The sequence below is a fragment of the Octopus sinensis genome, linkage group LG19 (genome assembly GCF_006345805.1).
Source record: "Octopus sinensis linkage group LG19, ASM634580v1, whole genome shotgun sequence".
Lineage (NCBI taxonomy): Eukaryota > Metazoa > Mollusca > Cephalopoda > Octopoda > Octopodidae > Octopus > Octopus sinensis.
In genome coordinates, this window is record NC_043015.1 from 17,788,990 (window position 1) to 17,814,418 (window position 25,429).

At 34.7% G+C, this 25,429-nt stretch overlaps 1 protein-coding gene across 1 annotated transcript; it reads left to right on the plus strand.

Moving 5' to 3' along the window:
- Positions 1-234: 234 nt before the first annotated feature.
- LOC115222005 (cyclic AMP-responsive element-binding protein 3-like protein 2) lies at positions 235-24,995 on the plus strand. The gene is made up of 9 exons (XM_029792115.2): positions 235-381; positions 3,358-3,838; positions 4,204-4,379; positions 9,770-9,913; positions 10,662-10,720; positions 11,297-11,365; positions 13,897-13,993; positions 14,507-14,690; positions 20,938-24,995. Exons 1-9 carry the CDS (start codon positions 235-237, stop codon positions 21,228-21,230), a joined length of 1,650 nt encoding a protein of 549 aa, XP_029647975.2. The 3' UTR covers positions 21,231-24,995.
- Positions 24,996-25,429: the final 434 nt, after the last annotated feature.

The window sequence follows — 25,429 nt, forward strand, 5'->3', positions numbered from 1 at the left end:
ATCTATCTCATCTCCCTCTGACTTTTAGTTCATGCAACTGAAAAAATTGCATTATTTACATATGTACCAGGCTTTGCAATAGTCCTGTTACACTCAGTCTTGGGTCTTTCAAGAAGTTTACACGTGTGATAAAAAAAAGGGCCATGAAACATAAAGAACTACTTTTCCTTCATGTATTATCAAAACATCTTTTCCATTGTGTGCAGTTGTATCAAGATGGCAGTGTAAAGAATCATGATCTCTGCTCTCTTGTGTATGGGCCACAACAAGTATGACATCGCCAAGCAGCTCAATGTCAGTCGGATGACTGTCCACAAGAATGAGAAAGACCTCAAAGGTCGACTTCAATTAGGCAAACCTCAAGTTGTCAACTGTTTGACAGTGAGAAAAGCCTTTGAAAGTGATCCAAAGCTCAAAATGATTGTGCTCTCAAAAAAATAGCAACAACATTTTGGTGGTCACCATGTCTGGATCCATCAAGGAGGAAGATGGCAAGAGCTTGAGGTGCGTGGAAAGGCCTTTGTTCACCCACTGTATGTGAGAACAACGTCAGGAGTGTTGTCATTACCTTCTCAATGATTTGATGTGTCATGGCAATTGAATTCTCATTTTTCTGATGAAAAACCTTAATGCTCGATCTGGTTGTCAACAAGCAGGATGACTGCATAGTCAACTTCAGCCAGGACATCTCCGCGGTCTGCTACATATCTATAACCAAGTACCCAGCCTTTGTGATGATGCTTGGCATCATGGCTTTGAATGGCAAGAAGATGATGTCAGTGTGGTTTGCAGCCAACTACAGGGATATCTTGCCAATGAAAGTCCTGTTCTGAGTGAGAAAGATCATAAAGAAGGTGGGCTACATCTTTCAGCAGGATGGTGCCCCAGCCCACACTGCCAAGGTCATGATAGAGTGGTTGGGGTTGAACATGAATTCTGGTCACTGTAGTCACCCAACCTCAACCCCCTAGACTACAGCATGTAGGCACATGTTGAGGGCAAGGCCTGCCACAGCAATGTCAGTGAACTGAAGTTCGCTGTCAACTGCATGTGGGGCAGCATGAGGAAGGACTTTGTCCACAATGTGTGTGCAGCCTTCAGGTCTTGCCTGGAGTGCATGCTTGCCACCAAGGGTGACCACATTAACTAATATTAATATTTAAACAGAGATTTAACTGCATCAAAACTATTGTTGTCTTTTGTTGAGAGTGATGTAACCAGACTTTTGCAAAGCCCAGTATATATATATATATATGCATTTATTTTACAGACATTTCTCTCCCCACTCTCTCTATGATATGTACGAGTACATATATAGTGAGAATTTACAAAAAAACAAAAGATGAAGACGGGTGTGTAAACAACAAACAGATGTATTAGTTTAACACTCAAGAAGTTTCGAGTCATATATATATATATATATGTATACATACATACTCTCATACACATGCATATTTTTGTACATCTGTGCATGTGCATAATGTGTTATCCTATACTTGGAAAAGGAAATAAGAGTCTGTAATAGCAAGTGCAAGCAAAGAAAAAGGACTAAAATGAAAGGAAAAAGTGAAACTATATTGTCCACATAGCATTTATATATATGTTATGTGAATGATAATATTTTGAAAACAAAAGTGTTTAATTTTTAATATCAGATATATAATTGTGTGTGTGTGTGTGTGTGTGTGTGTGTGTGTGTGTGGTGTGTGTGTGTGTGTGCATGCATGTGTGTGTGTGTGTGTGCATGTGTGTGTGTGTGTGTGCATGTGAGAGAGAGATGGAAAGAGAAAAACTGATAAAGTAAATACAGTTTACGATAAAAATTCAAAGAAATTTGGAGTTTATCAGTATCTTCAGAGCAAAGCCTTTAAAAGCCTTGTCTACTTTAGCATCTCTCATTGTCACCCACTCCTACTCCGTATGTTGTTTTACTCTTCTTTCTCTACAATATGACTGACAGGAAACACTTTCGCATTTTATCATATATGTATAAATATATAGTTCACACACACTGGTCATGTTAATTTTGGGTATCAGTATTTCTGAGATCCATGTTCCAATGTTTGAAATTTCCCTTACTTATCAGAAAACATTCAGGCAAATGGTAACCTTTGCAAAGATAAGGCTTTCTAGCAGGATCTCCTCAGAAACAACAATTTCCTTCATGGGATGTAGAAGGGTGGATTATAAACACAAAGCCTGATTACTTGGGAGTTGAGATATTCCAATCTATTCTTCTTAAGTACTCATTACAGCCTTATGGAAGGCAGTGAAATGTGGGGAGGGGCAGGAAGTGCAACTATTTGTAATAATTGTCTCTCACAGATGGAGTAGGAATGTAGTGAATTGGTTAACCATCAAGTTTCATTTGTGCATTATTATAAAATCAAGGGCAGAGTAAACAAAGGGTTGTGAGAATGAATGGTGTTAGATTAAGTGAGCCATTGTTAGTAGGTGGCCTTGTAACTTTATATTTCAATAGCTGTAAACAGTATCTTACAGCTCCCAAGCCTTTCCTTCTTTTCTCCTACTTCTCATTTAACCTTTGTAAATCACCAACCCCTCCATACCTTTTGTTTTTACAAGATTTTTTCTAATCTTTACCAAATCTCCCTCTGATCACTCATCTACTCAATCTATGTTTAGTCATTATCTTAAATATAATGTGTGTGTGTGTGTATATCAGTCTTATGTATTTGTGTACACACACTTTCTCACATACACATTTGTCTCTACATATGTGTATGCTCATATATACATTATATATTATATATCATATATATATATATATAAAGACATGACTGTATGGTTACTTGAGAAGCTTACTTCCAAACCATATGCTCTTGAGTTCCATCCCACAAAGTAGCACCTAGGACAAGTGTCTTCTGCTACAGCCCTGAACTGACCAAAGCCTTGTCAGTTGATTTGGTTGATGAAAGCTGTCTTATATATGTGTGTGTGTGTGTTTGTATTTACCCTTGTTTTGACATCATGTAATGGTTGTAAGTGAGCATCATTGTCATTCAAGCAATGTTGTTCATTTCCACTCTTCTGTGCAAAACATGTCTGGCATGGGAAATATTACTTTGCTTTGAAACAGTGAGGGTTGATGACAGGAAGGGCATCCACTTACAAAAGATCTGGATCCACAAATTCTGTCTGATACATGCAGGCATGGGAAAGTGAATGTTAGGGAGAAAGGAAGCGATTTAATATTTTCTTGTATCAATTATTACTACACTTGATAAAATCCTATTACTTGTTTGTAAATAATTTAGTTAATTGAACCATTTCTGATTAGTTTCAGTTGTCACACTGTGCTGTTCCTTGTAGGTGTGACAATCACAATCATCTTAGGTAATTATAGTATTTTCTTTTTTTTCAGATATTGACACTGATATTTTTGACTCCAACCATGGTGCACTTGATCTTTCTCAAAAGAACTATTCTCCAGCACAGATCATTATAAAACAGGAACCATCAGAAAAGGAAAAAATTGCCAACAGTACCAGAGCTAACAATAATACCAACACAGCAACTGTTGCAAATATTACTAACATTATCAGCAACAATAGCAACAGTTGTAATAACATTATCAGTGCTATAAATTCTAACATCACAAATATCAGCGAGGATGACAATAATATCATCAATGACAGTAACTCTATTGACAGCCCACTTTCAAACAGCACTACTCTGCCCACTTCCAATGTTCAGCCAACACTGATATTTAGCACAACAACCAGCTGTCCAGTGAAAACAGAGACCCCAATTTTACCAAACATATCAATAAAATCAGAACCTACAGAATTTATGGATACTAGTTCAGATCATTCAGGTATATCTCTCTTTTCATACTCCTATTCCTTACATAATTTAATGCTAGAATTCCAAATATAATATTTATGGATTCAAAACTACTGGCTTTGATTGTTCTCTTATGAAAGCTGATTTAAGTTTCACCAAATCAAAAACGGTTTCCAGTTGAACAAGACTGTGAAACTGTGGCAAAACTATTTACAGTTTAATTAAATAAACTATTGTTAATGACTGGCTCATGGAAAATAACCCAGAGAAAGTACCTGCATATTAAAATCAACTAAATAATTTGTTTTGTGGGGTTTATTTATTTTTGACATTTTCCTTTGACTTATTACACCATGCTCAATACTAACCTAGTACACTTAATTTGTTGTTATTTAGGTTATGAATCCATGAATCTTCCACCCACCCCTCCCAGTAGCAACACCAGTGACAGTGAAGGTAGCTTCAGCCCTCTGCGTTCTGCACCATCAAGTCCAGTACGGCCAGTATCAACAGCAAAGTCTCTTCCATCCAACAATACTAAACATATTTCTCAACCATTGTTTACTAATCCGGTGAGTATTTCTTGAGAGTACTTCATTACACTTACTTTGTTCCATTGGAATTATTAGTTACCTACTGAAACTCCAGTTTCAGTCAGAGATGAAAATCTTGGGAACACTTTCTTTCTTACAGGAGAAATAAATCTGGAGTGACCTCATGCTGGTCCTCTTGTAGCTTGAGAAGTTTTAAACTTTCATTATTTCCTCATCCATTTTATTTAGACCAATGTTGGAATTTTGTCAGCCAGCCCCTTTGGCTTTCTTAAACAGAACACAAGACTTTTTCTCTTTCTCTCTCCCTCTCTCTCACACACACACTTGGCACCCAACAGCCATGAGCAAGCTGTTTCTCTTAGTACTTTTATCACTTTAGTTTTGCCCCAACAGTCTGTGTTTTGAGCGGCTGTCTATTTTTACTGTCTTCAAACAGAACTACCAATTGTTTTTCTTCTATAGTTCAGTTAGTCTCAATACAAAGCACATTTTAGCAACTTTATCAATGTTATCACTGTGCATCCTTTATTTTCTACAAATGTTTCAATATACAGCATTATTATAAGATAGGTTTACATAAATATATTTGTAGGGAAAATATTATGTGTATGTTCATGTTTGTACAACTCAAGTCCCGTACTGTCAGAGATTTGTCTTCCCTGTTGGATGAAATGGATATTTACACGTTTTTAGTCAGTTGTTAATTTGAACATCCATAGATTAATATCTGCATAAAATATTAACACATATGGAATCCCAAAGGGTTGCAGTTTTGGGAAAAAATAACTAGGTAAAGTATTCAATGCAGAGTCTGAGTGAGATTGGGGAAAACAGAAGTGACAAATGTGAGGAATGAATGTTCATATTTCTAGCTCAAAGGAGCAGAGGCCACTTACGGTGTTAATAGAAATGACAGAAAAAAGAATATGCGAGCCAGTGATTTTAAGTGTGTTGGTGTTTGGACATTTTATGTGTACTAGTAACAAATCTAGATATATCATTGATACTCCATTGTGTACTGGTATCACAGCACTACATGTCAATTGTACCAATGGTACTCTGTTGTGAGTCTTACATATGCTGTACAGAGGATCAATAACTGATCAAAACTGAGGGATTTCCTGGCCATTAAGATTAAACTTAGTCTTAGAGATTTGATTTCGATGATTTCATATTTAGAAGGTTACCTTGAGAGATTATTGGTTTATGCTCTTCTTTTGCTGAACAAACCACACTTCCCTAGCTGTCCTTTTGCTCATCTACCAATCCTGATTGAGCAACATAGGCAGAGATAAATGTTGCTGTTGTATTTTTCAAGACAAATCTAAGGTTAATTATCCTGTCACACACTCTTTCTTAATCAGTTCATCTATCCATTTTTTTTTTGTTCAAAGTATGCCAACTTCCTTCACAGCATCACTATCATCTACCCAGAAGAATTTGTACCCATGTCCCTTGCCTGTGAGGAGTCTGGTTAAAGCTCTCCTCTATCATACCTTTTGCATACAGCTCATGTCTACTACATGCCTCTGTTCTAGCATTGTACCAATCTCACCAGACCAACCTTTCATTATGCTTATGTTGATTGGGGCTGCTTTAAAGTTGTAAACTTGACAGGAAGAGCAAGTAGAGAGCTGGTGGACAACTTTCACTAGTTGAAGAGAAAGTTTGTGGAAATGTTTGCTTGCAGGCAGATAGTTCTGGTGCATAATCAGACAGTCAAATATTTTTACCACTCAATTGAACCACTAATTCCATAGGCCCACAAACATTCAAGGTCAAATAAGTAAATGAAAGCATAAAAAGGTTGTTATTGTGTAGAAAGGGGATATCATGCAAATCTAACATAAAGGTGGGGTAATAAGGGGAGAAAGGGAAGCGAAAAATACTGAAGAAGTTTCTAAAAGATTAATGAAGGTCATACTTAAAACTTGAATATATTACTTGAAAATTATACTTAAAATAAATATGTTTAACTACTGCATGTACATGTGGCCATATTTCTAAAAGGAAAAGATTATACTATTGGCAACAAATGAATTATGAATGAGAAAATGGGAGGCAGTGACAAACATTGAGCAAATATATTAAATATTTAAAGAAATAAAACAATCAGTACAACTTAGCTTTGTAGCAATATTGTTTTCTTCATTGCTATCTTCACTGTTTGAGAAAAATATTAAGAATGATCTCGTTTGAGATTACAAACATCTTTGGCTAGTTTAACCGTGTTGTGTCCACTATTTTGATTGGTTGGCATCTAAGCACAGTCTGTCTCTATACTTCGCGCCAGTGTGTAAACTGACCAATCACGGCTTTCGGATAGGACTTTTCATTTGAGCCATCTTAACTCTTTAAATAGGTTGATCATATCACGATTCATGTCTTTTGGCTTAAGACCTTCTAAGGTTTTGGTCGGAGACCACACAACACAGAGCTTACTCAACCATATTCCAGTTTGAAAGGCAGACGACAGCCAAGCCAAACCTAATATGAAGACGCTATTGTAAACTAAGCGACAGACATCACGTCGGGGTCACCACTTATGTTAGAATATGATCGCACGAGAGGGAGTTTTGGTGACATATTTTCTCCTCTTATTCAACAGCGTCCGGCCGCATCCCAACATAACATAACTTAATGTTATATAAGCCATAATACATATTTAATATACAGTGCGAAAGTAAATATATAAAGGAATGCCAAAAACCGTTCTACTATTATAAAGAGAAGATAGATTTTATTCACAGTGTACAAAGTGATTTGTTGTTATTAGTGTAGTATTGTGTCTTAGATGCATGCTTAATATATTTGTGTCTGTGTGTTTGTGTGTGCGACAAAAGTACAGAAATAAGGTTTATGCAAATACAACAGAGCATAAAAGAAATCTCAACATTTTGAGTTTAAATGAAGTTACTTTAGAGTTATTTTACCAGTTCATGTAGTACACGATAATGAGTTCTATACAAGATTTGAGTCTCGGAGCTGAGATTAGTTAAGTCACTTGTTGTGCATATTTTTCTCTTGATATAGATATTCTTTCAGATATATATACTGCAACTGTTTTTTCGTGGTGAGATTTTCACACTAACAGCATGAGTTGAATCTGTATTTATCTTGTGTACAAGTTAAATCTTCGCAGATGGAGACGATGTTGGTGATGACGTTATGTCTGTCGCTTGGTTTACTATAGTGTCTTCATATTAGGTTTGGCTTGGCTGTCGTCTGCCTTTTGAACTGGAACATGGTTGAGTAAGCTCTGTGTTGTGTGGTCTCCGACCAAGACCTTAGAAGGTCTTAAACCAAAAGACATGAATCGTGATATGATCAGCCTATTTAAAGAGTTAAGATGGCTCAAATAAAAAGTCCTATCCGAAAGCCGTGATTGGTCAGTTTACACACTGGCGCGAAGTATAGAGACAGACCGCGCTTAGATGCTAACCAATCAAAATAGTGGACACAACACGGTTAAACTAGCCAAAGATGTTTGTAATCTCAAACGAGATCATTCTTAATATTTTTCTCAAACAGTGAAGATAGCAATGAAGAAAACAATATTGCTACAGCTTCATTGATATTTGTGTATATATACGGGATTTTTGATATTTGTGTATATATATGGGATGTTTGATATTTGTGTGTATATACGGGATGTTCAGGCTAAATTTGACAGCTTGCATATAAGGAAAACAAAACACAATATCTCATCCAAAACTAAAGTATTTTAGAAGTCAAAAAATATCAACTAGATTTTGGCTGGGAAATAACAGTTTACTCAAAATAGCCTCAAGATGATTTTGAAATCTGGCACATGCATTCCTCACTGTGTCCCAGGGAAAAAAATTTTGAACACCTTGATCTTGGTCACCAGCTCAGCCTTGGTTTTACAGGCAGAGCAATTAATGTCTTTCTCAACTGTGCTTCACACAATAATCCATGGAATTGCAATTGGGAGAATTAGGAGGCCAGAAATTGGTGCTGATGGAGTCATAGAAATTCTCTGACAACCAGACACTTTTCAGAGGTATGACAAAGATCCAAATCCTGTTGCCACACAAATAGCCTTCCAGCAACAACCCACTTCAGTGAAGGTTTGACTAGTCTCCAGCAGCTTCACATAGCTGTCTGAATTGAGTTTAGCCCTTTTCATCAATTGTTGAATAAATTCTGACTTGCAGAACACCCACTGGCTATGACTCCATAGTCTCCATTGCAGCAGTTCATGTCACATCATAAAGCCTTTACAGGGTTGACAGAGCATTGAGCTGCATGAGTCAACATTTTGATACTTGGCTGAATCAGCATGATACAGGTAGCACTTTTCCAATATTTAGATGGCTTCCAGTCCTCCATGTCAGCTAACTTTTTATCAACTGCTACTTTAATCAATATCCATAGCTGAAATGCGAAAAATTTGTTTGTCTCATTTTGGGGTGGGAACGGTTTAAGGGCCGGTAGATGGGGTCGGATTGGCTCCAAAATTTACAGGGACATGTAAAAAGAGGTGAGGAAGCGACTGGACTTGGTTAGAAACCCCCTATCTCAAAAACTGTGGGTGTAAAAATTTGGGGGATTTTGGAAAGGGGGGTAAAATTTTTCAACTTTTAAAAAGAGTACATTTTTGCCCTATTTTTAGATTTTATTTTTTTCTGTTTGCATTATATGGTTGACATGGGTTAAAATGGCATTGTGTTAAAGGCCAAAATTTTAGCTTTCATTTGCATCATGAACCGTCAAAATATACCAGAAAAAAGTATCAAATTTCACTAAATTTTAAGTAATTTTGAATTATTTTTGTGATTTTACGTAAGAGAGTGGGAAAGTGAGAGAGAAAGGAGAGAGAAACAAAGAGGGAGAACATGGCGATAAGAAACAGAAAGAAAGCTACAGAAAGTAACAACCACACACTCACCCGCATGTAGAGTGGGTCACCTTAAGCTAGTCTTCCTCTAATAAAACAAAGTTATCTCTCCTCCATTTATCACTTTGTCAACTAGTATTGATTCCAATGCCTTGTTATCTTCATATTAATGTTCTACATTTTATCATTTTTACAATTCACTGTCCAAATAGATTCTCTTTTTCCAGCAGTGAGTTTTTCAAAATTAATTTTTGTGACCCATATCTTTAGCTAAACTTGTATATGATAGATTTATTCAATCCTAACCTTAACCCAAAACCATCAACTGTTCACCAATACATGAAGCTGTTCCTGAAAAAAGGAAACAAAATATCATAAAATTTACCCTGAACACTTTGTATACACACACACACATACACACCACATAGTTTGCTATAGTTACAATTCAACTGACGAAAACAAAATGGAAGCTTCATCAAATCTTCCCCACCCTCTTTTTTCATACTTTTTATGTTTGAGCCAACAATGTATTTTTTGTATTGTTTAGATCCCTCAGTCTGGCTATCTTATATTAAGTGAAGAAGAGAAGAGGACATTAATTGCTGAAGGTTACCCTATCCCAGGGAAGTTGCCACTAACCAAGCAAGAAGAAAAAAATTTAAAGAAAATTCGCCGGAAAATAAAGAATAAGGTTCTTATTTCATTATTCAATAAAATTTCCCTGTCTCTTTGATAGGTGACTATCCAGATTCTTGTGACTGAGCGTTTTGAAATTTCAGTAATTAGAGATTAGCTACTATGTCTTATAACCCATTACCATTTCTTCTACATGTTTATGTGTTAGTGTCTATTTGACAGATATTTTATTATTTTGATCAGTTGTAGTACAGTTAATGCATCATGTAAATAATCTTAAAACTATATTTCTATCAGACTGTTTAGGTGCAGCTGTCACTGTGTGATTAAGAAATTTTCTTTCCATCCACATGATTTGGGGTTTACTCTCACTGCATGGTCCTAGGCTGATCAAAGCCTTGTAACTGGATTTAGTAGTCAAATTTGAAAGAAGTTTTTTTTTTTTGTGTGTGTACATCTTTGTCTCCTTATCTTGATATTGCATGATAGGTGTAAACGAGTATTATTGCCATATAAGCAGTGCCATTCATTTCCAAAATTCTACAAAAACATGTCCTGTCATAGGGAATTATTACCTTGCTTGGAAACAGGTGAGTGTTTGTAACAGGAAGGACATCTAGCTGAAGGAAATCTGCCTCAGTAAACTTCATCCAACCCATGTAAGCATGGAAAAGTGGATGTTAAACAATGAGGATAAAAAATAAATCAAAAGACAATACTTAGCTAAATTACATATACAATATATTATTTACATTCAACCAATGTAATGCTCATCTAAGGTTATTTTTGGTTTTGACTCTCAGATATCTGCTCAAGAAAGTCGAAGGAAGAAGAAAGAATATCTAGAAACTCTAGAGAAACAGTAAGTTATATCTCTAAATTGTCTCTAATCTTCCATATAAGATGCAATATTCATTTGTCTATAAATTCTTCCCTGTTGTCATGCTTTCAAGACAGACCTTTTATTTATCTTTTACTTTCTATTTCAACTTTCCAAATATAAGTTTAACATGAAAAATTTTGCTTGATGTTGTTGTCATGAAAATATCATTGATGCAATGTCCCGAAACAGCGCTTTTCTGTAAACTGTAGGTGATTCATTATTTGAAATGCAAAGCCTTAATCTTTCTCTAATAAAACAAAGTTATCTCTCCTCCATTTATCACTTTCTCAACTAGCATTGATTCCAATGCCTTGTTACCTTCATATTAATGTTCTACACTTTATCATTTTTACAATTTACTGTTCAAATAGATTCTCTTTTTCCAGCACTGAGTTTTTCAAAATTAATTTTTTGCCACCCATTCTATAAAATTATGGCTTTGTTTGCAGACATCCAACCAGGTTCTGAGTATCTTTAGCTAAACTTGTATATGATAGATTTACTCAATTATTGATTAAAGTGACAAATAAAAGGTTTTAATCGCTTCTATTGCAGAGTTGAAGCATTCACTCAAGAAAATGTGGACCTGAAAAAAAAAGTTGATTCTTTAGAGACTAACAACAGGTATGTCATAAAGTGAAACCTGAATAATCTTCAGGGTGTTGATTGTATTTAAATATACTCCTCAACCAAAATGGCCCCATAAGCAACACTTTGTGCATAAAACAACTACATAAGCTGCCTTTGTGAGTTCATCTCTCTTGCTCTCTCTCTCTTTCTCTCTCACACACACACATACACAACATAACTTTTAAATCTTCCTTCACACCAGCTGTTTTACCACCATTACTATGTACACACAGTTATCAAATATAAAACTTACCTAATCCTATCAACCCTACAAAGTAACCAGTCCCAATAGTACCCATTCTTTCACCCTCTAATATTGCTCTCCAGAATTAGCTCCATTCTGTCTTCACTAAATTCATCAGTCTCTCTCTTCCTCTCCTCTCCCTCAATTGATACCAAGACAAGGAAGGAAATGACTGTGTATCATGGATCAGGACCATCTTAATCACATAATTGGCCCCTGGACAAAACATTGCACTGAAGCCTCTACATATACATCTGCAGCATACATAAATTAGCATTGGGCCCTAGACCCACTTGGCTCTCAGGCCAAGTGTACCTGTGCTATCCCAGTTTTTAGTTACCACTCTATCACTCTCATGTAGGGTTTTATACGACTGTACGTAAGGAGTTGGTGACAAATGTCTCCTTTTATACGCCACACGGTCGTTCCTTACATAATAAGAGAAGCCATATACATAATATAACATACAGTGCCAAAGGAATAAATGAGGGACAACAAACTGTTCTATTGTTTGAGAGAGAAGAAGACTTTATTCACAATGTGTTCAAAGAGAATGTGTGTGAGTGCTAGCGATGTGTAATGTATGTGCGCATGCTACAAGTGTTTGTGTCTGTGTGTTCGTGTGTGCGACAGATACAAATAAGGTGAATGTGTATTACAGAAATACAGAATTCAGAGCATAAGATAAGTTCTCAGCATATTGAGTTAAGATAGAGTTAGTTTACCAGTTCATGAGGTACACAATAGTAAGTTCTATAACAAGATGTTGGGGGTCTTGAGGCAGAGGCCAGTTGAGCGTATATGCAGTGGTTGGAGCCTCAATGCTGAGCCGAGTCTCTTGATATAGATATTTCTTTCAGATATACTGCAACTGTTTTCCTCGGTGAAAGATTCACTAACAGCATGAGTTAAACTTGGTCGGTGTTGATGTGTACATGTTGTTGAAGTCGACGGAGATGGAGACGACGATGTTGATGATGGTGGTGGAGATTGGAGAACGTTCTGTTGCGGGTGTACATTAGCGTCGTCATAGCTGAAGCAGGAGCATGGCTGGCAGGTTGATCGTCTGTCGCTGGAACTGGAACATGGCTGAGTAGTTCTGTGGTCAGTGACTAGACTTTAAAAGGTCTGGAGCCGAAAGACCAAGAATAGTGAAAACAAGCTTATTTAAGGAGTTAAACTGGCTCAAAGAAGGGCATCTAAAGTAGGCCTTATCCGAAGGCCGTGATTGGTTGGCTTCACACCCTGGCACGAAATAAGTACAGAGATGAATCGCACCAAATGCCAACCAATCAGAGCAGTGGACACAACAGGGTCAAAATATCCAAAGATGGTTGTAATCTCAAACCAGATCATTCTTATTGTGTCTCTCAAAGAGTGAGGATATCAATATCGCTACACTCAGTTACAATGTAGTAAACATCAACTCCCTGCCACACCAGGGAATATTTTCTCAGTAAAGTTTCTAAAAAACTGAGTTCAGTGGAATTGCTCCAACATGACACACTTGGCTTCAGTACAACAGAATTTTATGAAAGTAAAGTTGTTGCCTTTCACAGCAATTAAGCTTTCAACAGCATCTGTCATGTGTTGTCCTCATATCTGATGTGCTTGTTTATCTCATTTAGTTTCTAAAGAAGCCTAAGTTCAAAGTTGCACTACATTGGAACATTCCTAAATGAAACTCACTGTTATGTAAAGAATGCTTTGTATTTATGAAACATATCTTTCACTACCTCATCCATTACCTCCAAGGCTTTTTTCAATCATCTCTTCCTGTTATCCTATATTTAATGATTCTTTTCAAAGCACAAATATTCATACATAAACCCTCACTCACAAATATTGTCTGTCCCTTCAACTGCTTTTGTCTACTACATCTTCAACATACATTATTCCCATTAGTCTCACCCATTCCGTCATGGAAGGCAGATGTTATATGATGATGAGGATGTCTCTTATCCTCCTTTCATCTCAATAGTGCCTCCCGCCACTATTGTGCTTTTTCATTCCTGTCACTATTGTTTTCTCATTCCCACCACTATTGTTTCTTCCTCACTCCCATTGCTACTGTATTTTCTTATCCACAACTTTACCCTTATGTCCTCTCTAACAATTTATTATATCGTCAAGTCAGTAATCTATATATATCCAATCTAAGAAGTTAAAAGGATATGGCTTGCCCTACACTTTCCTTCCTCCTCTTCTCAACTAACAAGAAATTCAACAACTTTAATACTTTTAGACTATTATTACTTAAAAAAGTTACTCTTCTCTGTAGGTCACTCATTGGTCAGTTACAGAAACTTCAAGCTCAGTGTGGGAAAATCCCACGATCCAGTTCAGCCTCTTCCACACAGACTGGGACTGTTCTCATGGTAAGTGACATTCTCTTTTCTTGAAATATACCAATCTATTTCTTTATATCATTCCTCTGCTGAAATAATCAATTAACTCCCTATATAATTAACAGAATTAATCATTTAGAAACTATTTTAATTCTCTTTAATATCTTTTAACATTCTAAATTTCCCTAACCTAAACTAACTGCTAATATTATAGTTTTTGCTATTAACTGCTGCTAGCTTTGTTAATTTTTATCATTAATAGTTGCTACCTTTAATTTTCGTCAAAATTTCTGTTGAAAATTGTTTTTCAAGTTAAAAATATATCAGAATATGAAAATATTGTTAGTGTGCATATTTTCAGAATCTATATATGCAAATGAATACAAAGTAATATCTCTCTTAGAATATGTAAAATTTTCATCATAATATAGAACTGCTGATGATGTTTGGTGTAGAGGTCTGGAATGGCAGCTCCAGGCTACATCTGATTGTTTGATGAGAATTGAATTCCTAGTAATCTTAGATTGTTACTTTGCTATTCAGGTTGTCGTGCTGAGTTTTGCTGTCTTCCTCGGCAGTTGGGCACCAACATCTCTGAACATTGGTTACTCATCTCCATCGAATCAACCTGATATCTTCTATTCTAATCCACGCCCTATGCATCCATCGCCTTCAATGGGGCCACAGTTGCAGAATGTCCGAGTGGCTGACTATCCATCACGTAGCAGTAAATACCATTCTCTCCTTTTCATAGTTTCAGTAGTTTCTCTATCATTTGTTCACATGGCACAACAGTCAGAAACCTGCTAGTTAAAGCTGTTTAAAATTTTCTTAGAAATTGGTGTAGCATTTTCTTCTTTTAAAGTGAGGTTTCATATTTTGGTTGTCTTCATAATTATTTGTATTTCTTAAAGAGCTTGTTTAGTGCTGTTTCTGAGAGAATAATCAAAGTAATTCCAAAAATATTGATGTTTGCCATCAACATTGTTTATAATTCGAAATTATTATAAGCCAAAAGTTTTTAATATTTTAAAAACAGAGGAAGAACAATTTGTGAAATTTGGAGAAAACAAATATGCGAAGTTTATTACAATAAGATTAGTCGAGTATTATTGTAAAGTAAGTCTGAAGAATAAACAGACTACATTTTCGGTACCATTGCTATGTAGGAGTGTTTGAATTGTATTTGTGACCATGAAAATTGGATTTTTAATATATAAATCTGTTTGAACATTGTTATTAGTGATATCTGTGTAATTTTTATTATTTTCTTCACAATAAACCTTTGATTTTATTCAAATGTGATAGAATCAATTATTTAGGAGTTTTTTCATTAAACTATTTTCTAAGTTTATTAAAACCTTCAAATCATAAAACAAGTCATAAAACAAACATTCTATGATGTAGTGAACAGCTTGTAATCAAATACAGTGGTACCTTGACTTACAAGTGTCCCAGCTTGTAAGTTTTTTCTTTTTTTTTTGAGATAGGAATTGTCTTTTGGCCAATTTTTTGCTTTGAGTTGTTACCTAAAATTCGGATTACAAGCCAGGTTCAGATACCCCACTGCTTGTTGGCATAGTGAATGCCATAGTGAACACCATAACATCCACCCAGCATTCCATGTCTCACTCAATAGCTGGATAGATATGCACGTTAGCAAGTGAGAAAATCATTAGTAGATCGATAGCTAGACAGACATACGAATTAGTAAGTGCAAAGATCATTAGTGGATCGTTAGCTGGACGGGTGTTAAAATACTTACTTAGTTGTTGCAGGCTACAGAAGAAGAATTAAAGAAAGAAATTTTCGAAAAACATTGCCAAAGTGTGCATGTAGTTGACTTGGTGAAGCAGTACCGAGGGTAGTACTTCTACGATCTGCACCATACTGAAGCAGAAGGAGTTGATAAAGGCTATAATGCCAGCCAAGGGTGTTAAAATAATTTCTAGACAGTGAACATCTATTCATGAAAATATGGAGAAGCTGCTGATGATGTGGTTGACAGAGAAGTAGCTGATAGGAGATACTGTGACGAAGGCTATAATCTGAGAATGCATGAACTATTTATGCTGATTTGCTACAGCAGACTCCAGACATTTGTATGGACAGGGCATTGGGTGAACCATTTAAAGCTAGTTGGGGTTGGTTTAAGAATTTTAAAGGGAGGACCGGCATTCACCCCTTTGTCAGGCATAGTGAGGCAGTGAGAGCAGATATAAAGGCAGCTGAGGATTACCTCAAAGCTTTTGCCAGAATTACAGCAGCTGAAGGATACATCCCCCAGCAAGTCTTCAACTGTGATGAGACAGGTCGTTTTTGGAAGAAGATTCCAAGGAAGACTTATAAAATGACAGAAGAGAAGAGGATGCCAGGCCACAAACCCATGAAAAATAGGCTAACCCTCGCACTGTGTGCCAATGTGAGTGGCAACTGCAAGATTAAACCACTGCTCATTTATTGCTCAGAAAACCCCAGAGCCTTTAAGTCACATAAGATTCTGAAAGAAAATCTGCCTTTCTCATCCTTCTCATCCTGGACAATGCACCTGCTCACTCACCTAACTTCGAAGATATCCTTGAAGGGTTCAAGTTTATAAAGGTTCTATACCTTCCACCCAACACCACCCCTATCCTATAGCAGGAGATTTTTAATTTCAAAAAGCTCTTCACCAAGCACTTGCTCCACTGCTGCTCTGAGGTAACAGAGAGCACAAACCTCACCATTCAAGAGTTCTTGAAGGACCACTATAATATTGTGATATGCCTCAGAATTATTGATATGGCCTGATAGGATGTTACAAAGAGGACCTTGACCTCTGTGTGGAAGAAGCTATGGCCTGAGGTTGTGTCTGAAACAGACTTTGAAAGACTTGAACCTGAAGCAGCAGTGGTGGAGGAGATTGTATCCCCCAACAGGTCCATGAGCCTGGACATGGATGAAGGAGACATCAATGAACTACAGACACAGCAGCACATGGAAGTTTTGTAGGAAACGGGTGATGTGGAGGAGATGGATGAGGTTATCTCTACAAGTGCGATAAAGGAAATGTTGGGAATGTGGGAGAAACTTTCAGACTTTATTCAAAAGAAACCCCAGAAAAAGTTGCAACTGGGCAAGTGACAGTGCTATTTAATGACACTTGCCTGACTCATTTCAAAACTACACTGAAAGTGAGGATGAAACACACCTTATTGGACAGGTTTTTATCAAAAACTCCTGGAGATGAAAGTGAGGAAAGTGTGGAGAAAAGGGCAAAAATTCAACAAATAAGATTCAGTTATTCAGTTTGGCCTTTCTCCTCCACCTCCGTCAACATGCTCAAGTTTTTTGATTTCCAAGGTAAATGCTGTACATATTACTTAATAAAACCAGTTTATTGCAGTACATTCTATTGTATTGTTTTTTTTTATACAATATTCGTTATTTGTAAGTACATTTTTCTTATTTAAAAACATGTAAGGAAAAAAATTGCAGTGTATTTAGTGGGGCCTGGAATGGATTAATGGTATTTCAATTCATTTCAATGGGGAAATTTGAGTTATGAGCTCCATCACGGAATGAATTAAACTCATAAGTCAAGGTACCACTGTATTTGTGAAACATTTTATTTTTTACCCAAGTGAAAATCCTGCTTGCTTCAAAATATTTTTGGTGGTTATGGGCTTGAATGCTCCTCTTATCATTATCTTTGTTATTATTAATATTTTATTTACCAAACTATTCTTTGATTACACTGATAGCTATCCAGCACAAACAGAATTAATTAGTAGGCTTTAATTTGAATCTCTGAAGTGATTACCTTGGAATTGATTAAGTACTTGATGTAGAGATAAATTGAGTCTTTTCAGTTTCTAACACAAGCATTATCCAATAGTTACCCTGCTCAGAGATTAAAGTGAACTAAGGGGGAGATATTAGTCATTAAATAGTTGGAAAAACTAAGCATGATTTTATCTCAAGACATTCTAATCTTAAAATGTTTAACCAATTCATGAAACAGTATATTGCAGGATATGTCACTCAACAGTTGTAACTGTAGACAGCTATTTCACTTTACCAAAAAACTAATTTACTGGTTAGTTTTTTTCTAGATCTTTTTATAATTCTTGGTTTCTCAGTTAGCCATGACTTCAAGTGATACAAATCTACTAAAGAAAGCTACCAGTGTACCTTTTTTTTTAATATTCTTTTCAATTTTTTACTAAATTTTACTTTCTGAATCAAGAATAGGTTGGAAAATTTCTGAAAATGATTTTGGAGTGATTTGTGTTGTAAGGTTACTTTTGAAGATTCAGTCCTTGAGAGAAAATTTAGTTGTAAATGTTGGTTCAGCATATCAATATTTCAGGTCTCATTGAATACATGACAAACTTCCTGTTCCTATGAAGATCTCATATATTTATGACAAATAATCAACATGTGTAGTCTCATTGTCAATATAACTATTGACAATGTCACCATATTCTCATATATTTACTTTTGAGCCATGTATTCAATGAAACTCTATAAAAGATGTACTTCTATCTAAAAACTGAGTATATATTAGAGTGATAGTGAGGTGAAGTTTCCTCTTACATCTCAGACAATTTTACTACTCACTCTATAATGTTTCACCTGCATGTTAGAACAATCACATTGTTAACTAATGTTCATTTTTACAAACTTACGAAAAGTAACTTCTCTTGACTTTCTTGCGCAATTCATTCACACAGTAAGGCCAGTTAAGTTGCTGCCTGATGGAGATGTATGATAACTGTGATGTATCAAGAATTGAAAATGAACTAAACTGGTTGAACTCAGCCCAACTAGTTATAGGGCTTCAAGTTTGCTTGCTTTTGAAAGTATCAATGAAATGCCATAACTAGGTGAGAGAACTGGTGTAGTAAGTTGTATGTATATAACACTGATATAGTTGAATGTCAAGTCAAAATGTTTGTAGTTAACATGTTCGGCCAACTTGATGTATGACAATTGCTAAAACTTTGTAGCTAATAAAAGCAGATTGAAGTTATGGAAACACGAAATGTTCATTAAAACCGAATAGTCTGTTTTATTGCTAAAAGTCAATAAAACTCATCATATTTCTATTGAGAAGGTTTTCTCATTTTCACTGTAACTACTATCAAATATTATTAATTTATTATTGACCAAATGCTGATACTGTTGCAGAAAGTAAGGAATATCTATACTTTATATAATGTAAGGAACATCTATACTTTATATAATGGCGAAAATAAATTTAAGACCAATGATAAAAGTTCTATTTCTTACAAAATATTTTGTTACTAACACCATACAAATTATTTCTATCATTTACACCTTATGCAGAATTTCTTTCTCTTTCACAATGCAGACAATAACTATTTTTATACAACTTGAAGAATTCTAATGCTAAATTAATATAAATGTTTCAAATTTACCGGCAAAATTAGTTTAAGAGCATGTAATATGTATGCAATTTTTTTTGCCAAATTAGGTGGTCACACAACTAGCCTAATTTAACGTTAATATACAATTGATTAATAATGGGAAAGCAAGGTAGCCTCAGTTCAGTCACGAGTGCAAAAATTATATTACTCCACCAGCAAAACATCTGCAAGCAACTAAAGTGCAGTAAAATGGCTTGTGTGCAAGCGGGGAAGTTATACTCAGAGACTGGTCTGGTCAATATAAAGATCGGCAAAGGACTGGAGCCCCAGGAAAAACAACGGCACAGTTGGACCGTCGAATCCACCGACTTTCAGAAGGCAACTGAATGCTGACAGCCATTGACATTTGTAAACAATTGTCCAACGGGAATGGTGTTATTTTTACACCACAAACTGTCCACAACCGTTTGAGAGAATTTGGACTACATGGACAACTTGCTAGGAAAAAGCCAATAATATCCGAAAGAAATCGACTCAAACGCCTTAATTTCACAAAAAGCCATGCTCAATGGACTGCTGAAGATTGGTGCAGGGTCCTTTGGAGTGACGAGACACTTCTGTATATTTGGATCAGATGGTAAAACATACATCAGATGTCGCTCAACTGAGGAATTCCATCCGAAATGCGTGAAAAAAATGGCGCGAGCGGGGTGTCGGGGTGTGATGGTGTGGGCGGCATTTTGTAGCTTTGGTGTTGGCCCTCTAGTTAAAGTTGATGGAAAGCTAAATAATGTAGGTTATATGAATCTACTAAAGGATAATGTTGTGCCATATTTGATCACCAAATGCCTCCTGGGGCTATTTATCAGCAGGACAATAGTCCTGTGCACAAAGCCAAAAACATTATAGAATTTTTTGATCACCATAATATTGACGTAATTGAATGGTCTCCCCAGAGCCTGGATCTGAATCTGATCGAGAACTTGTGGAATTATGTTTCCAAAAATGTTCATGCTAAAAAACCATCTAATCTAAACCTATTATTCGATTATAACAATGAAATATGGCAAAACATTCCCATAGAATTTTGTAATCACTTAGCGAATTCAATGCCGAGGCTTTGTTCAGCTGTTGTTAAGAATAAAGGCTACAGCACAAAGTACTAATATGTATTTCGTTCTTGTTGCTCATTTTTGCTACAATCTTAAGCTTTAAATAAAATTATAATGATACGGTCTTAAACTAATTTTACCAGTAAATTTGAAATGTTTATATTAATTTAGCATTAGAATTCTTCAAGTTGTATAAAAATAGTTATTGTCTGCATCATTCGAAAGAGAAATAAATTCTGCATAAGGTGTAAAAGATAAAAATAATTTGTATGGTGTTAGTAACAAAATATTTTGTAAGAAATAGAACTTTTATCATTGGTCTTAAATTTATTTTCGCCAGTGTAGCTGTGATATAGAGCTAGCATTTTTTTTACTTTAAATAAAACTTTTTAACATTTCTGATGATATAAGTCTTGATATATTTTGAATATTGTCTTTTGCATTTGTGTGAAATTGACTGTTATAATTTTTGCCATTTATTTTGTTATAGTGAAATCACGTGTACTGTTGTCTGTTAGAGATGAGCTTGAAGACAATGGTTTGTTTGGTCCCAATGTTCCAATGAAGAATACAGCAGACCACAATGCTGACTTTCCTCTAAAGGCCAATAAAAGCCATATGGGAACAAAGCCAATAATGTGGCAACTGTTATCTTTCAAGGTGCCATATATTGTCAACTTTCCCCTGACCAATAGCTCCAGATTGGAATTACCATTTTCAATTGCCCTACAAGATAATTTCCACAACAAACAAGCTGCAACTGGATATCACAACTTCTGCTGAAAATTTACTAATTTTGGCATCTGGTAACACTACTGCTAAAATTGAAAAGCCCTTAATATGGACAGTTAACAAAGATTTATAATTATTTTTCTTTTCTTCTTTGGGTTTTCCTCTAAGACTTTATTACATAAACTGGAGGTTGTCATTCAAGATACTAGATTTCTTTATCTTTCTTTTCAATATTGTATTCTTCCGCCCTCCTCCTTTTCCTCTTCTCTCATATTCATGTGATAACTGGTTATACAGAATACCCTGTGGCATAAATATAATGTCAACATCGCAATACATAGTTTACAGCATTTCTTGTTGAAAGATTCTTTGCAAATCTTTTGGCAGAACTAACATGTGAAAGAAGTAAGGTGTGTATTTTTCATCATTGCTTCTTTACACCTTCATTTATGTTTGAGGAATGCATATGTATGGGGTGAAAAATATGTTTACTGCTGTTGTAGTTACTAATTAAAATATTGTAGAAATGAATTGGTCGATTTAGCTATTAAAATCTTGTTTTGTTGGGTCATCTAAACTCTATGTATAATACAAGGTAGGGAATATTTATTAAGTCTGTTTTCATTCTGACTGTTGTCTATAGCTTGCTTGCCATAAACAGTCTGGTTGAATTTCCCAATAACTGAACAGATCTTTTTCTCTAGCTGCTATTTAATGTGTCTCTCCAATTTTACAATTTTTCTTGCCTTCCACAGTTGTGCCAGTGGGGTTAGGGAGAGTGGAAATAGAGCTTTCACCTTTGAAGCTGATTTAATGTTGCAGTAATCTGCATTATTTAATTTTTGTTTTAAATCCAGGGACCACATAAGTGCAGTGCAAGCACCTCCCATTACATACATTTATCGTCTTAAAAATTAGATCTCTCTTCCTCTACAGGCAAAACATAACATTGCTTAATAATTTCAATTAAAAAAGTAAAAATTCTACATAAAAGTTAAATAGTAACCAAAGATCCATCTCATTCCTCTTGTTGATTACATAGAACTTGCCAATTTTCTTTTTCATGTCTACTATCTTGGGGACTTTAATTCCCTAGGGCCTACTTATATTCTCTAGTATAGTAATACTTGAGGCCTTTTATACTCTGGATGATTTTACAAGTAAAATCTGTTATATTTCAAATATTATTATTGAATATTTTTTTAGTATTTCCAGGCTATCAAAATTATATAAAATTCAATGAATTTGATATGTATATTTGTGCAATAGAAGCTAATAGATACTAAAAGTAGAAACTTACTTTTTCTTGTAAATTATTTTCACAAAATGTTTTGGAACAAAAACACAAACAGTGGAATTTTTTATGTATGTAAAGTAAATATTTTTAATGACTATAAATAATTGACAAAAAAAGATTAACTAAAAGTAAAATTATTTTTAAAAGGCTGCCAAACTAGCAGCATCACTCTTGTTATGTGAGAGAATTCTACAGAAGAATCTTACTGGTTCAAAATGTTATGTTCATGATATCGTGTTGGTAATAAAAACACACATTTGTTGTCTGTGTGTTTTCCTATAATATTGTTAAAATATCAAATGAATATTAAAGATATATAGATATATGTATATTTTTACAAACATATGCAGGCACGCTCTCTTAAATCTGAAAATTGTACCTTCATAATAATCACTGTTATAAAATTAAAACAAATCTCTCTACTGTGGCCCATCATTCTATCATGTAATCAACCCACACTTGTTCTCCATCCATATCACAGAAAATGATATCATTAAACTATATTTATGAATGTCTTTTTATCTTGTATCATCAAATATGTCCATTTATTTTCTTCATAAAATATTTTATTATTCATGGTTGAAAGGTTGATATTTTGATATTTTATGGCATGCTGTTATATGCATAAGATGGCTCCCAAATCAGCCCATACATTCAATACATAATGATATATGTATATAAATCAATTTACTTTGTTGATATTCATTCCGAAACTATAAATAAAACAATGTATGGGCAAAGTCATGGATTTTTTCTCTGTCTTTCTCTCCAGGTTTTGGTTAAATATTTTTCTGGTTTCCAGTTGAAAAGGAGTCATAAAATATCTAGTTAATGATTGACAATATTACTCTCTTCATTACAAAAATAATATGCAAAACAAATTGGTTGAATAATATCTTTAATAAATGTCTGCGTCCTTTAAAGTATGGTAACTAAAACTATCTATATTCCATATCATTCTTTACCAAGGTTTATTGGATCAAAGATTTTTTACAGTCTGTATCACCTTGTTAAATATTGAAGTCTATCAAGAAAATTAGTAAACAGTGGAATGAAAAGTGTTGGGGAAAAATAAATTATTGAAATGTAATTTATATTATAACAAATCCTAATTTCACAAAATTATGAACTAAAGATTGTTAAAATTTGAAATATGCAAATCAAGACTGTTTTTATTGAATGTTATATTAGATGTGTAATAGGTGTCTGCATCTAATAACGGCTAATTGCCAATATTCAATTTAAGCACTTTATTTCAAATTCTTTTGAAATTCTCATTAATACTTTTTCATTCTGGCTGTCAAATTGTGTTTTGAAATCTAAAAGATTTCTACTGTCCAAATTTTGCCATCAAGTTTTAAAATGTCTGTCCATTTATCTTAACTCTATTATTAGTTGCTTATGATGTCTGACCAACAGCTAAGCTGTTGTCTCTCATAGGTTGTGTCAAACAATTTAGACATTAGCAGCTGTGTTTCCTCAGTCTTACTATTTTACAGAAACCAAATCAGAAAATAACAAAGTTTTAAAACCATAAAATACCAAGTGCCTATGCTTCATGGTTCTAAATATATTTTTATTTTATACACTTCTATTTTGCCATTTACCCTTCATGTACAAACTTACTTTCAAATTTTTTTTTCATTGTGATTTGCAGACAACCAACCAACCGTCAAAGGGTATATATACTCACACTTACTTGTGCAAGCGTGCGCACGCGCATGCACACACAAAACACACACACACACAGTTGCATGAATTTTAAAGAATACTTCAGGAAATATTTTTGTATGTTATTTGGTAAAAGAAATTTACCAAATCCTCCTCTGTCTTGTTAAAGGATTGAAGAAAGCTCCAACTATGTCCATGTTTGCCTCTATTTTAAAGGTAGCCTTCCAAGATAAAATAACTGTAGTACTTTGTTTCTCCTATACATGCTGCACTACACTTTTTAAAGCAGTTTCACAAATGATTTTTTCTCCCAATTTTATGTTGTTTGTCCCTATTTTAATGAAGTATACTTGCATATATCTCTGTAACATCTTCAATGAAAAAATATATATTTTCAGGTGTTTATTTACTGTATGTATGTATATATATATATATATACTTGCACACCATACGCACATGAGAACATTTCATATCAAAACAAAACACTGGTTAAAACCAGTTCACTACATCCTTGTTGCTTTTTTGTATTATTATTATTATTATTATTATCATTATTATTGCTGCTGCTGCTGTTGTTGTTGCTGTCACGCGTTATTATCATTATTACAAAAATAATGGTTATCGTTCTCTATCAACCAACTTCATCATTCTATCATCTTAGATATTCTGCCAACCTTTATAACAAGTGCTTCCTTTCAACTGGTGGGATACAGGAGATATGTAATTAACTCAGGCTGTTAGCCATCTTTTAAATTTGCTTTACATTGGTTCATGAAATTTTGGGGAAGAATGCATGTCATTTAAAAAGAAAATGGGGGTTAAAATAAATATATTTTTCTGGTATTCAATATCTACCTCTTGTTTTTATTTATTTCACAATCAGTTCTTTAATTTGTTATTTTTTAACCTACAAAACTTACAGGAAGGCCTGTTAACTAAACTTTAAAATATTTTCTCTCCTTAACTTTTTATTTTCTTTCATGTAAAAAAATATTCAACTGTAAGATCACATTTTTACCAAACCAAGCAAAAATATTTTTGTTTCCATTTTGAAACTAAATTTACATTTGTAATAAGGAGTTACAATTAAGATATTCAACTTTATCTGCTTCCATTGTGAACAAGACCTGTATGACGGTATGCTTTCATACATACTGAATAACAACAAAATATTTAGCAAGCCATCCTCTGGTACTTATTTCATATAACTATTAACTGAGCATTAGTTTAAGAACTAGAACAGTGACTTGTTCTAAATACTGCCAAATCACTTGTATATTTG

Coding starts and splice junctions, on each gene's coding strand:
- LOC115222005 (XM_029792115.2), top strand. CDS start 235: ATGATCTCTGCTCTCTTGTGTATGGGCCACAACAAGTATGACATCGCC. Junction 3,839..4,203: donor TACTAGTTCAGATCATTCAG/GTATATCTCTCT, acceptor GTTGTTATTTAG/GTTATGAATCCATGAATCTT. Junction 14,691..20,937: donor TGACTATCCATCACGTAGCA/GTAAATACCATT, acceptor ATTTTGTTATAG/TGAAATCACGTGTACTGTTG.